This window comes from Empidonax traillii, unplaced genomic scaffold (genome assembly GCF_003031625.1).
Source record: "Empidonax traillii isolate 1590-97213 ecotype Southwest subspecies unplaced genomic scaffold, ASM303162v1 scaffold17:size2698205, whole genome shotgun sequence".
NCBI classification, from domain to species: Eukaryota; Metazoa; Chordata; class Aves; order Passeriformes; family Tyrannidae; genus Empidonax; species Empidonax traillii.
In genome coordinates, this window is record NW_020955210.1 from 2,450,837 (window position 1) to 2,465,243 (window position 14,407).

General features: G+C 34.6%; 1 protein-coding gene across 6 annotated transcripts in view; it reads left to right on the forward strand.

Moving 5' to 3' along the window:
* TAX1BP1 (Tax1 binding protein 1) overlaps positions 1–14,407 on the forward strand; it is a 54,775-nt gene that overhangs the window by 15,498 nt on the left and 24,870 nt on the right. For all 6 annotated transcript variants that reach the window (XM_027896551.1, XM_027896541.1, XM_027896569.1 and 3 more), the window contains exons 3-5: positions 256–358; positions 3,540–3,727; positions 4,944–5,102. In XM_027896551.1, coding sequence (XP_027752352.1) covers positions 256–358; positions 3,540–3,727; positions 4,944–5,102 — 450 coding nt within the window. The remainder of the gene's footprint in view (positions 1–255; positions 359–3,539; positions 3,728–4,943; positions 5,103–14,407) is intronic.

Consider the following 14,407-nt stretch of genomic DNA (forward strand, 5'->3'; position numbering starts at 1 on the left):
TTTATTGCCTTAAACCCATTTATTACTTTAGGTAACAAGCTTAATAAAATTAATGCTAAATCTTTGACATGCTTGTTAAATATTCCTGATTTGTAAACATTGTTAAGTATCTTTTTATTGCACATTAAAACAGAAATATACATAATACAGTATGTTGTAAAGGCCAGACTGTGATACCTTAACTGTGCATAACAAATTCTTTTGCTTAATGTTTTATCCCTCTTTCTTTTTGTTGTTGTGTTTATTTTATTTTAGGTTGGTTGGAGTACTGCAAGAGATTATTACACATTTCTTTGGTCACCTATGCCAGATAATTATGTGGAAGGATCAACTGTTAACTGTGTGCTAACTTTTCAAGGTAAGTATAAAGCATTATCTATTTGTATTTTCCAGCCTCCACAGCTTCTTAAATATTGATCTGTTCATTTCTGTGCTGAGGGTTGTGTAGCAGTTCTAGACTTCTACAAAGATAAATTGGAGGAGAAGTTTCCACGTTTCACTGTGTGAAGTTCAGTCTTATTTTAGATGTCAAGGAAATTGTGAGAGAAAGACTTACTGTGTTTTTCGCATAGTAATGGTCAATATTCATGACTGATAGAGAAGCTCTGCTGGAAACTATTAAAATACAAATAGTGACTTTGTTTAATCGTCAGCAGGCATTTTTAATCTTGGCAGTTTTTAATGCATCATGTCTTTACATTGTCTTTACTCTCTGGACTTTAGACCTCATTGTCAATATTAAGTGATTCTTGTCAAAGAATAAATAATGGTTTGGTGAGGGTTCTGAGAAGTCAAAGAGTTGCAGAGAACATTTTGCAGTGAGGAGTTGATGGAAATACCTGAAGTTTTTAAGAAAAGAGTAAAGAAAAAATGAGGAAATGTTACACAACTGTACAGATCTGTAGTATAAGTGAATTTTCAACACTGTGTGCAGATCATATCCTCTCTTTTCCCTTTGCAATTTCAAAAAAGTAGAACAAATAACCAGAGTATAACAAAGAAGATCAAAATTAGGAAATAACCTCTGTATAAAGGTGTGGAGTTACAAAGGTGAGAGCCACACTCTTCTCATTAAATGTAAAAAGGGGCAATGGCTGTGGATTGTGACCTCGGAGGTTTATGCCTGATGTTAGGAAGAACCCTTTCACCAGGAGTGAGTAGTGCAGGACTTGAATAGGTGTCCCTGGTTTGGAAGGATGAGAATTCCACACAGTTGTTTAGACACCGTTGTTTAGTCTCAAACAGGTGCTAAAAAGAGTGCTCAGAGTGAGAAACTGGACTAAGTGACCTTCCAAACTTCCTTCTGCCAGATTTTTCAGCCTGGGAAAGGGAAATACTGTGAAGTGATTTATGTCTCACTTTTTTATATTTAAATAAGTAGGAACCGTCGATGCAAGGTACCAACGGACAGGTTCGAAATGGAGATAAAGATGATACTTTTATAACACAGTCAATGTGCAGAACTTGTTGCCAGAGGACATTACAAATGTCAAAAATATATGCATGTTCAGAATTTCATGTGAAAAGAACACCTCCAGTAAACTTTTTTAATGCTTTTCTACTTGCAAACAGATTTTTATGTACCATTTTATCTTCTTTTTTACTTCCTGAGATTGGCTTTAGTATTTGCATGTGGGTGTTATTGCTTAAAGTAGATGGAAAAAAATAGCAATTGAAATCCAGAAATGATGACTGTATTAGCTGTTCTTTTGTTGAAGCTGCAGATAGTGATAGTTAGGATGAGTTCATTGTTCTCTAGACTGAAATTAAAAGTGATCTAGAAAGTAGGACTTTACATGCCATTATTGGTCCTTTGTACTTAGAAATTTTACCACACATGAAGAGACTGGGTAAATGTGTCGATCTCTTACGTTCCATGCTGAAAGACCTCCACTTTCATAGAGCTGCCAGATTGAATCTCCATTCAGACAGTCGCCCAGTTGTGTTTGGCAAGATGTTTAGTGCTGCTGAGTTGAGATCAGTAGAGCTTCTAGGAGCTTAATTATCTGAGCTAAATAGCGAATGTTGTGCAGCATGCTTTAAGTGTTTGTTTTTTTATGATCAAGTAGGTATGCTGGAAGAAAATAAGCAGGAATCTGTTTTCTCTGGTACATGGTAGATACAAGAAAAAAGACTTAGAGTAGTTTAAAACCAGCTTGTCTGAATCAATATTAAAACTTGCTGGAGCAGCAAGGTACATTGTTCTGAATTTGTTTCTGCATAATTGCATCTTGCTTAAGCACTGAGTGAGGTAAACTGAGTGGTATGTAGGAAAGTGTAGTCAGGTCCAAAAGCATGAATCCTGAGGTTAGTATACTATTCCCTGAACTACAGTTAATAAAGCATAAGACTAACAAAAACATGAATTTCTCGATAAAAGTTCTGTCCATGCAACACATGTAATGTTTTACCATTTGTAGGAAAAGTAGCTAGGAGTACTGGGAAAAGACTTCTAGGAATCAGGAATAAAAGTTGGTGAATAGAAATCAATTATAAAGTTAGAATGAGAGAAAATTGAGATGTGGTGAAATAAGAACTGAAACAGGTGACATGACTGAAAATCTGGTGAGGATTTTTTATGTTAGTGTCATGGCTAGGGTAGGCTGGCTAGGATATCTGATGATAAATGTTCTGAATAAAACCATATGGTTTTCTTAGCATTAAACTGGGTAAGGCATGGTTTTTGAATTATTAATAAAGGTGAAAATCTCATTAGTTCTGGAAATGTTTGTATCCACAAATATTACTGTGTGAATTCAGGTAATGCAAGAGGCTTGATGTTGAAGCTTCAGTGGGCAACAGTTCAGTGGAATAGAAATTCTTCTGAAGTAATTTACTTGCAAAATGCAGTATTACATAGCTGCAAGAAAGAGGATTTATTCTTACGTTGTAAAGTCTACAAGAATTTTTTTCAATTTTAAGAGTAAGCTCTTTGTTAACAAACTCCAAGCTCCCACTTATGCTCCCCTTGTTGCTGGTGTTATCCATTCAGAGCATTGCTATGCTCTGGCATTTAATAACAGCAAAAGTAAACTGTGTTTGCTCCACAAAAAAAACAAAAAGGAAGTTTGTAAAGTTACAGAGGTCTTGTCATGGCGTATTATTCCGTCTTTGTCTGTTGCATTTGGTTGTGTAGGTATTTGCCAAAAAATCACTCACTCTCTGTTCTGTGACTTTACAAAGGTTGCACAATAATGTGGTCATGATCCAACTTCATGGCATCTGATTGCTAGTGACTCTGTGTGTTTCATAAATATATAAACAGCAGCTATGACCTAAGGTAAGGTGATGTGTACATATAGCACCTGTTGCCTAACACTGGTTTGCATGTATCTTAAAAGCCAGGAGAAACTGTTGGGGAATGAAAGTGACTAAATTGGATGACTTCTCCATTCTGCTGTTTTGATGATTTATCTGTGCCTTGCTGAGTTAATGAGGATGACAGCTGTAAGTCCAACATGATGTGGTAATCTGTTAAGATTACAGAGACTTGCAAGTTTGTGTAGAATGTTTCTTCAAATCTGAATTTATTTTGACAGGATATTATTTACCAAATGATGATGGAGAATTTTATCAGTTCTGTTACGTGACTTACAAAGGAGAAATCCGTGGAGCAAGCACACCTTTCCAGTTTCGTACCTCTTCTCCTGTTGAAGAATTGCTCACTATGGAAGATGAAGGAAACTCTGATATGTTAGTGGTGACCACAAAAGCTGGACTTCTTGAGGTTTGACACAACAATTCTTAAAATGTTATTTATTTTTTTAATACATACATACTAAGATATTAAAGAACACACCAGAAGGAAAAGGCCTACGTATGTATTTCTGGCTTGTTCTGCAGTATTTGACTGGAGTTCAGAACATTTGCATGTTAAGTGAATCAAGATTTTAAATTGTATAGCACTAAGCATGGGCTGGGAAATCATAGAAGTAGATACTGCCCATCTCCAACATCTGTACTCAGCAACTAAGGGGAAGGGAGGGAAGATACCCTTTGTGTAAAAAGGTACTTCTTGTAAGGAAAAGGTTACTGAACCGGTACTTTTATTTGCACACAGTTTAAGAGACCTGTCGACTAAGCTGAATAACTGCAGGTGCCTAAGTGTATTAGAGTAGCTCTTGTTTTATTAAAAGCAGTTTTCGATGTTCATGTTTTTTGCTAGAGGGATGTGGTTTGACTAGTGTGCTTACATCCAGAGTCAAGGTGTTTCCATTTGCTTCTTGATGTTTGTAGGCTCAACATCACTTAAACCCAAAAAATCAAAAAAAAAAAAAAAAACCCAAACCAACTTTTGTGTGAGTTGCTTCTTGGAAAATTGCTCAGTACAGTTCCTTTACCTTGCCATGCATCTGAGCGCATACATGCATGTATTTGATTTACAATTTTCAAAGTTTAGGGATAAGAGAGTACAGAGATACATCTAGGATATTTTTGCTTTTCATATATGTACTCACAGTACTAAAATTAATAATAATTTTTCAAATGTTTCTTATTATCTTGGTTTATAGAATTGTAGAATGGTTTGGGTTGGAAGGGACCTCTGAAGTTCATGTAGTCCAGCCCTGCAGCAGTGAACATCTTCAACTAGATCAGGTTGCTGAGATCCCCATCCAGCCTGACCTTGAATGTTTCTAGGGATTAGCTCGTCCAGGGATAATTAGCTCATCCACAGTTACTGTAACTTGGAACAGTAAAGGCACTTGAGGAGACAAAACTTGAGTATAAATCAAGACACTGCAATGTGTGCTATCTAATGGTACGGTAGTACCATTCAGTTAAGGCAGTGAAACTTCAGAAATTGAAAATTGTAAAGCAGCATAGCCAGGGAACACACAATCTGTGCTTCTGCTCAAACACTGGAGTAGCTTGTTATCCACTTATTTGATAAGAATGAAGGGGAGAAAAATTACCAACCTCCATTATTTTTGGTTTTTTTACAGTTTAAAATTGAAAAAATAATAAAAGAAAAAGAAGAGCTATTAAAGGTAACTTCTGTTCTGGAAAAGGAAACAACACAACTCAGAGATCAAGTTGAACGACTGGAAAAAGAACTTAACCATGAGAAGCAGAGATGTGACCAACTGCAAACAGAGCAAAAGGTTAGTTGTTTAACTGATTAAAGCTGACTCATAATGTCTGTAATACTGCTTTTTCAAGAACCATTTAAACTGTGTGAAAATCAGCTATTGAGATCCCTCAGCAGTTAGACAGACATTTACACTAGAATAGGTCAGTTCCTATTAACCTCCTGCCACTATTCCTTTTATGTCGTAAAATGGTTAAAATATTTAAGGCTTTTGGTACCAGGCTTGGTAAGATAATCGATGACAACTGTTACCAGATGTTTGACATTTAACCGTGGAACTCATAGTGGAAAGTAGTTCATAGTTTAAAGTTTGCTAACATTAATTTGAAATGGAGGAAGGCTATTCAAGAAAACCTCTCATTAGGGAATAACTGTATAGAACACAGAGTATTGAAAATGGTAAAAAATTTTGGTACGAAGAGCAAAGATTAGGACTTAAGAGAGAAGACTACTGCCGGGGTATACGAAGAGTAAAAAGTAACTAGTGACTGACTTCTCTTAAAAGGTTTCACAAAGGTCTGAATATTTTCAAAGGGAAAAGAAGTACACACCTAAAAGTCATTTACAATGTTAATTAATATTTAAAATGTAAATGTAGCCTAAAAAAAAGCAACCTTAATTTGGAATTCTGCATATGGTCAAGAAGAAATCTAATACTGTACAAAAGGCAGCAAAACATTGGACCTAATCTATTTTTAAGTTACTGCTTTTAAAAAAACCCAACTTTTAGAAGAAGATTAAAAACATGTGGGAGGGAGGTGGTGACATGGACAAATTTGAAGTAATGAAGTCTATATAATTTAGCTGTGGACAGCAGTTAATGGGCTATTTCTGAGTACCAGTATGTACATGTCAACAGTCCTTTGCAATACACCTTTAGTAGGAGTCTGTTGAGGGAAGTTGAAAATGTTGATGCTTTGTAGTATACTTTTAAATAGTAAGTGAAGTGGACTTAAATGTTGGATAAGGAGAAAAGAAAGGATAAGATCTTGTTTAAAAAAAGTTTTTCCTGTTTCCTGAATGATTTGAATTTCAGATGCATGGGAGAACTAGCTTAAATCAATGCAACAAGAATTTAATACTTAAAAATATGCTTTTCATGGATTTGTAGACTATAAGTTTGGTGGATAAGTCTGAATGACTTACACGGATACCTTTCATTGTCATTTGAGGCTCTCATTTAAAAAAATGTTTGAAACCAAACTGTCAGTTCTAACCCATGTTGGCTTTACAATTCCATTTTGGAAAAATTTGTGAAATGGGATTTTTGACAGCTGTTGATCAAAGATACAGTTAGATTGTATAGCAACAAAAATATCTTGGTACTTTCTCACACATTACTGTGCATTTATATAAGCCAAAATAACTGCCTCTAAGATACCAGAACTTAGCAATTAAAATTTAATTTCAGGAATGTTTGGGTTTATTTTATTTTATTTTTTTTTAAATCTTTTGTTGTTCTTGTTGTTCCTTTTTTTGCTTTGTATTTTGATGGAGATATGATGCAGTGTGAAGAACTTCTTGCTTATATTTAGCTGAGCTGTAAGTAGATGTCTGATCTTAGGCTGATACTGCTCTTCGCCTGTCTAGACTACTATGGAAGCTTTTTTTCATGCAATTTTTTTGTCTCTAAGACTTTGACACAGTCTTATTTTACATCTTCTAAGTTCTGTTCCCTGGTTTTCACTTTTTTAAAAAAAAAACATATCTGCTGAGTTGAAAAAGTTTTCATTTGTTTATGTATAAATTGAGGGTTAATCCTGAAAGTTAAACAAGAATCTACCAAATCAGGTAAAGGAAGTCAACTTTTTAATTATCAGAAATTTTAATAAACATGTACAGTGCATAAATGGATTGATTTAAAGATTCCTGAGCAGCAGTTATGCAGCACTGAGTTGGATTACAGTATTTAGGTTTTATTTTCCTGGTGAGTTGTTTAAAAAGTAAAGCAACACCCAAACTCAAAACCCCAAGCAAAACAACCCCACAACCCCTCCCCTCCATAACCAATCACCAAAACAAACCCTACAGCACCACTCCCCCAACACTCCCCCCCAGCTAATCTGATCAACTTCGTGTGATGTGAATAATTGTTACTGGTAATAAACCTAAACAGTGCATTAACTTAGATATTTTTATATAAGACTACAAGGGATGACCTTTGAAGCACTAAGTAATCAGAATATTTTTGTAGAAGCAGAATTTTCACAGGTGCTTAAGTGTGTGCCAGGTTGTTTTGGCTTAGCTTGTAGAGTTTTTTGCCTTTCAGTTTGAGAGTAGTTTTTTTAGCCAAGTAAATATTTTCTTCTTTTATTCCTGATTCTCTTTTTTCATGTAGATGTGGATTTTTATCTATGTGCTAAATACATAATAGATAAATTTTTAATACATAAATAGATAAAAAGTGGAATTGATGAATTTAAAATTTCTATTTTTTAGAATGTTTAACTTAGGTAAAGGTTTAACTATTTTGAATTATGTTGAAAAAATCTTACAGTATCCTTTAGAGCCTATTAGACTAAAGATCAACAACTAATACAATAGCCCATATGAGAAAATATCATTATTGTAAACACTAAATGCAATTACCTTTGTAGTTTAAGGCAGGTGTAAGTGATAGAAATCTATTTCTGTTGAAAGTAAAGCTAAGCTACATTTAACACACATAAACACACGTAAAAACTCTTAAACACATACAGTGTTTTTCTCCTTTTTGCAAGTACTTCCATCAGGAAGTTCACAGATATATTTCTGCTTGTGCAAAGAGCCCTCAAAAAAACACTATGGTAGTACAAAGTACTGTATTTAAAACGGAGTAATTTCATGTGTCAAGGAAGTGGATATGTCTGTACAGACAGATGCATTTAATTCTGATTGAGAGCAGAGCTCTTTATGCCTCTAATGTATTGGCAACTACTATTTGCCTATTACCATTTGTATTGTGATACAGGGGGCCTGGAGTTATGAATCCCTTTATACATAACACTAGTTAATCTGCCTAATTTCTAAAAATCATACTTACTTTCCTCTTAGCAAATAACATGGCAAATATATTAACTGAGCTTGTGTCTTTTGGTCAAGTACAGTATTAAGCTTCCTTATTTAATTGAATTGAACAGAATGTGGATGGTGTGGTTAAGTAACCTTACTGTGGTAAAGTGTAACAAATAAAAGGTAGATTAATGATGGAAAAGCTCAGAGTTCCCAATATGAAAATGTTTTGTTAAAATAGAGTTCTGTTAAAATCCCCTTTTCGTATTTATTAATAGGCATTTAGACCACTTTTGTCATTTTGGTATTGATTTTTATCAGTTCCTTGGTTGCAGAAATAGCTCAGTAGTAGTTTGGTTCATCGAACCGTGTCTCTAGAAGCATTGATTTCTTGATGTAGACAGAATAGTTGTTGACACAAGAATGCCACAGCTATATCCCAGTTAGTGCTTCCCCCTCACTCTTGGTTAAGTGATCTTTCTTCCCCACCTAGTTACTCTCAGAATTTTTTGGAGTGGAACTGTTGTCTTCTCAGTCTGCTTTTTAGCTAGTTGGGATGTTTTGTAAGTCATTCCAGAAAATATTAGAAAGAAAAAAGCTGAAAGTAGATCAGTCTTTTAAGAACAATCTATTCAGGCGATACAATTAGTGCTCCATGAAGCTTGAATATTGGGCTCTGTGCATGTTTTTAAGTAGTGAGAAGATTCCTATGTTTTGAGTTTTAAAAACAGTTCTGTGTTTTGGCACTTCAGACTGTAATGGCCACAGTAAACTACAGATTTTGATTTGCTAAAGTACCCTTGCTGTTCAGGACATAAAAATTGTTTGTTGCCTTCTTAGAGAGTAGCCATCTCATTTCCTACCAAAGGTAGGAGGAATAAATGCATTCAAGACATAAAGTGATAATGTGCTATTGGAGTTCTTGAAACACAGCTTCTAATACATATTATGGCACTGTGAGTCGCTGCTTGTCCCTAAAGGCTTGACGGTTTTTTAGATTTGGTTTATTTTTTTTTAGTGTTTTATTGCATTGGAGTAAAAGAAACACCTGTATTTTTAATTTGTATTCAACACATGAATGATTCTGCAGATATAGTTTTCTCATGTTGTCATTGCCAACATCACAGAAAAAAAAATACTTGCAAGACAGACAGCTCTGCATTAGTCAGTCTTTGTTCTCAGAGGGAATGTGCTCTTCAGCCCCAATAAATTAGTGTACACTTATGGTTAGTACCATTAAGTTGTGGTAACCACCCCACCCTTCTGATGCTTGAGATATTGTAGAACTTGGTACAAAATCAGTCTTTTGTTTTTGTTAGAGTAATCTTTTTCTCTTATCCAATGGCTGCTTAACACAAAAAAATCAGTTTAGAGAGGGGTAAGTGGCCTTTTTTTCTCTTGCCCCCCACTTTTTAGTCTTCTGAAAAGGGCTGCTGTATTTTCAGTTAGATGAAAACATAGTAGTCCTTTGCAGCAGTTTCTGTGCCAGTTAAACCCTTCCTGGACCTTTTTTCCCCCCCGATGACATTAAATTTACTATTATTGAGTGTGAAGATTTATCCTAATCTGATACTACTCTGTGTGGGAACTCAAAGTAAATGTGAAATTATGGGAAATGTTTCAGAAATGTCATATCTTTTTCTTAAAAACCTCTTAGTTTTTCAGAGTTAAATCTCTTTTTTACTAGGATGATGTTCCCTGATAGCATACTTTTATTTAAAAGCGTGCTGTATATACAGCTTGCAAAATAACACTCTTGAAATAATTATGTAACTACTCCCTAGGATCATTTTGCTTAAGAAGATGACACATGATACATGGTTACCAGAACTGTTTCAGGTTGCTTTCAGTATTTCAATTTTTCCTTTGATTTACTTTTGTGAACTGGTACATATTCAATGTGTTAAATCACACTGATATGCTGCTTTCATCTGACTGTGTTTTACTTTTTCAAAAATTGAAGAAAACAAAAATTTGAACAAAAACTTAGTGTGTTTTTATGTAGAAAACAATAATGCAAATATTTATAAGCTACATCTTAGATATTATAAAATATACCTTTGTAAATAATCAGAATGCATGTCTTTTTGGTCTTTGTATTCCCATTTTTGTGTATGCTTAAACCGTGTATAAGCTCTCTGGTAGCAGTGCACTTGCCTACTGTCCTCAGGTTTAGTATTACTTTGCTGAACGGGAGAGAAACATGCAGTGGTCATTCTGTTGGTCTTTCACTGGTCACTCCTCTGATACTCTGCAACCCTTCAATTTTGTGTACACAGGTTTTGTGCTTTTGTAGAGAGCAAAGCTTGTAAGTGATGCTTTTACAGTCATTGGTCTCCCTCTAGTGGGAAGAGAGCGCGTCTGAATGAATTTCATTAATGTGACGGTGACAATTCGTATTCCTGTGGCAGTAGTTCGCATGTATATTTACCTTGAGTCAGAAGCAACAGATTTGCAGATTGCCAGCTCATTCTTTGACCTTGTGAACATTTGGATAGAGTTTCTGTTATGACATTGGCATAAATTGAGGCAGAAGTGAGTTTACTGACTTGATAAACTTGTTCTTTCATGCTTTTTGTAAGTTTACCATTTAACTTTTTAAAAGTGGTCTTATTCATCTGTCTGATGGAGAGTTTTAGTAGGATATGCATCTAAATTCACATTCTGCTGACGAGTTCTACCTGCACAGTAGCTTTATTCTTTCAAGAATTTTATTCAAGTATCAGGGATTAATTTAAATTGGCTTCGGATGCCATTTTAAAAGGAGAGTTCCTCTGTTTATACAGTGAAAAAAGGCTGTTGTGCAGTGTGATATGTCAGCAGTACAAGTTCCCAGTTAGCCTGTGTGTATACAAGTAAGTGAATCAAGGGTCTTTTTAGTGTCTCTTTAAACCAGGCTCTGTTCATGTTTGCTGCATGTGCGAAAACGTGATGGTCAGGAAGATGTATTGTTTTAGCAAAAAAACCAAAAAATCAAAACACAAAAATCAAATAAAACAAACTACTCAAAAAACAAAACTCCAAGTAACAAAGAGACTGTCTCTCCTGCCCCCAAAAAACAAACCTCTCCGCATTTCATGTAAATTAAGACACAAATTAAACACTCAGAATTGCTCAGGTTGGCACAGCAATTACAGTACCCCGAGGTACTATAAACATCATATGAAGAGAAAACCCTGTTTTATGGTTGTAGTGGCTGTTCTGTATATGAATATTTCTTAAGCTGGGCAATTGAAAATTATTTCACTGGATAATTAGATTAATTTGAAATATTCTGCACTTCAGATTATACATTCATTGACTTTGCTAAATCAATAGCTTGTGGTGAAATTATAACGTTTTTCGAAATTAACATTCTGACATGTAAGTACATGCTGCAAAATCATAGTGTGTGTAAATGCTTCAGCTGTTTGTAATTTTCATGACAGTAATTGAATGACTGATGTGACTTAGATGAACTTTTGTGGAGTTAGACCTTTTGTAGTTTTGATCTGTTTAACAATGTGAGTTGAAAAGTTAATGCAGATAAAGTACTACCACTGGGATATCTTAGGTTTGCAGAACAGAGTGACTTCAGTGTTTTTTAGAGCGCTATTTCTGTTGCAAGTTGTAGTCACAAGGATAAAAGCGCGATTGAGTTTGTTTGGATTTGGTTCACTGTTTTACTTTATTGAAGGCTTAAATTTTGTTTTAGAAAGAAAAATTACAACTTGAGATTTCCTTTCAGAACTTAGAGGCCCTGTGTTATGAGCACATTTGGATTTTGCAGTGGCTCCTACAGATGATTCATCCTACCTAAATTCCCTGTAGAATATAAACCATAATGGTTCCTCTGACATTAAATTATATCCAGATAAATCAATTATCTGAAAAGTGCTGGTTTGTTGTTGTTTGTTTGTTTTGTTATTTTTGTTTTTAAATAGATTGTCTTGTATCTAGTGATTTGATCTCTTGAGTTTCAGAGCTGCATAGCTCGTTTTTAACCTTTCAGTCTTCACTGTGGTGTTTGCATTCTCTAAAGAGTAAAACAAGATGGCAGATACTAGCAAATAATCAAGGGGGAATCCTTTAGGTTTGGAATGACTTTGAAAAGGTGGGAAGGTGGGCAGGGAGTTTTACATGTTATGAAAAGGGAAGATGAAGCATAAAAAACCAAACTGCCTATTGCCATGCTGTGAGATGTCGTGTCTGGAAATAGCCTTGGGTTGTATTTTTCAAGTGTTTTATTCTGTTGGTTGGATCTCTCTCTGCCTTATGTATGTTTGAAAAGTATGTGTTGATTTACAGGAAGGGATCTCTGTACCATTTTACTTCCATGAACCAGACTGTACCCTGACATGCTTTACTGGTGTTGAAAAAATCTGTTAGAAGTAAGAAATGAGTAAGGAAAGCGTGTTGTTCTTCATTGTTGAACAGAGGGATTTTTACCATGGTTTTCTCTTATGAAAATGAGAACCTTAAACTTCACGGCTATTCCATTCTCAAATGGAAGATTATTAGTCCTTTTGCATCAGGAGTGTATTTATTAAATGGAATTTAAACATGTTTTGAGGAAGAGCCCAGGCATGATATTCGCCTAGATAGAGCTTATAATAGCTTTATGAGCTTTTCACTCAGTGTATTTGTGATACAGGTAAGACAAAACTAAAGCAACTGATCTGTAATTTAGAGCTTTTTGATGTAAAAGCTCTGTTCTTTTGGCAGCTGTTTGCAGTGCACTGTAAACAAATCACGTTATTTATAATGGCAGCTCTTTGAAGGGAGGACAGTGTTTCATGGAATTATAATAAAATTATTTTTTAAAATAATCAGTCTTAAATCTTTTGCCATTTTAGAATAGCAGCAAGATTTTGGAGCCCACATATTTCTTCTTGTTCTGTATCTGAAGGTACATGAAGTTTTTTCAAAGTGGTATTTTGATTCTGAGGAAATTCACTTGAAAACTAAATTGAATTATCTTTGTCTCTTTTTAGTGATGAGACTCCTAGTAGTTACAGGATTTTTTGTTTTGGTAGCTTTTTGTTTTGCAGCTGTAAAGCTGCCTTAAGTAATTTCTGAATGGTTACTTTGACCCTTGTGATGCAGTTTGTTTCTCCTCTCCACCCTTATGGCTGTTGTGACTCTAGGGACGGGGGCAGGGGAAGCTGCATTTGTAACTGGATTAAAAATGGAATTCAGAGTAAGAATAACCTTAAAATTGTGGGGTGTTTTTAAACCATGTCAATAAAATGATTCATGCTCTTGCTGTGCCTTTTTTTTTCATTTTCCCCTCTGTTAAGAAAGTGGAAGAAAATTTATAGTATTTGTAGATATACCAGATAAATTAAGATAATTTAATTAAAACAATGATTACAGAAAATAATTATATTCTTTGTAATAGAGGGTGCACGTTTAGTTGATGTGTTTATTATATTCTTTCCCTTTAGACTCCTTCTAAACACAGTTGACTTTTACCTGTAAAATAGTCTTAAGAGCATTCATTTTAAATTTTACAGTCTCTGAAACTACTGTAACCGTGTATGGGACTAGGATCGCTGCATCTAAATTGAATTGCCAAGAATTCTGTAAAATAACAAGTCGTCTCTAAAAATTAATCCTTTTTTTTTTTTTTTCTTTCAAAACTGTAGGCTTTAGTTGTATCTAAACAAGTTTATTAGGTGAGAATCTGTTAAGTATGGAACTTCTACATTTTAGTACCATGTCCCTTTAGAATAACTAGCAAAGCAGCATCAATTGTGATGTTGTTTGTGGAGTGAATTTTTTTCAGGCTATTAATTCCTTTTAATATATGTTACCTTTGGCAGCCTGTTTGAACTGTTTGTACAGTTTGTATATATAATGTATCAGATTAAATTCTTTTGAAGGCACTTAGGTTACAACAGTTACAGTTATACCGAAGTGGTGTTTAGAGAAAACACAGATATGCATTGAAATAGACTTTTTACTATACTAGGCTTTCAAAACAGGGGCAAGTAATTAGTCTCCACTGCACTAGGGGAGGACAAGCAGTTATAAAGTGTGTTGTTGCTGCTGGTTACATAGCAAGTTTTACTTGGAATACTGACTTTAATTAAAATATCCTGCCCTCGTTACACCAAGTACACATATTTTTGGTTGCAGGAAGCTGATAGCTCTTCAGAAATAAAGACCGTATGAAAATTGTGGGTCATCTTCTCTAATACTGTTTCTTAAAAAAAAAGGAGGGTAAATTCATGATCTCTTGAAATTCTTTGTTATATTAAGGCCTAATAAAGCAATTTAGAATTTAAATAGTTGTAATATATTAATCCTTTTATATAACATATGTAACAAAAATAAAAGTCTACT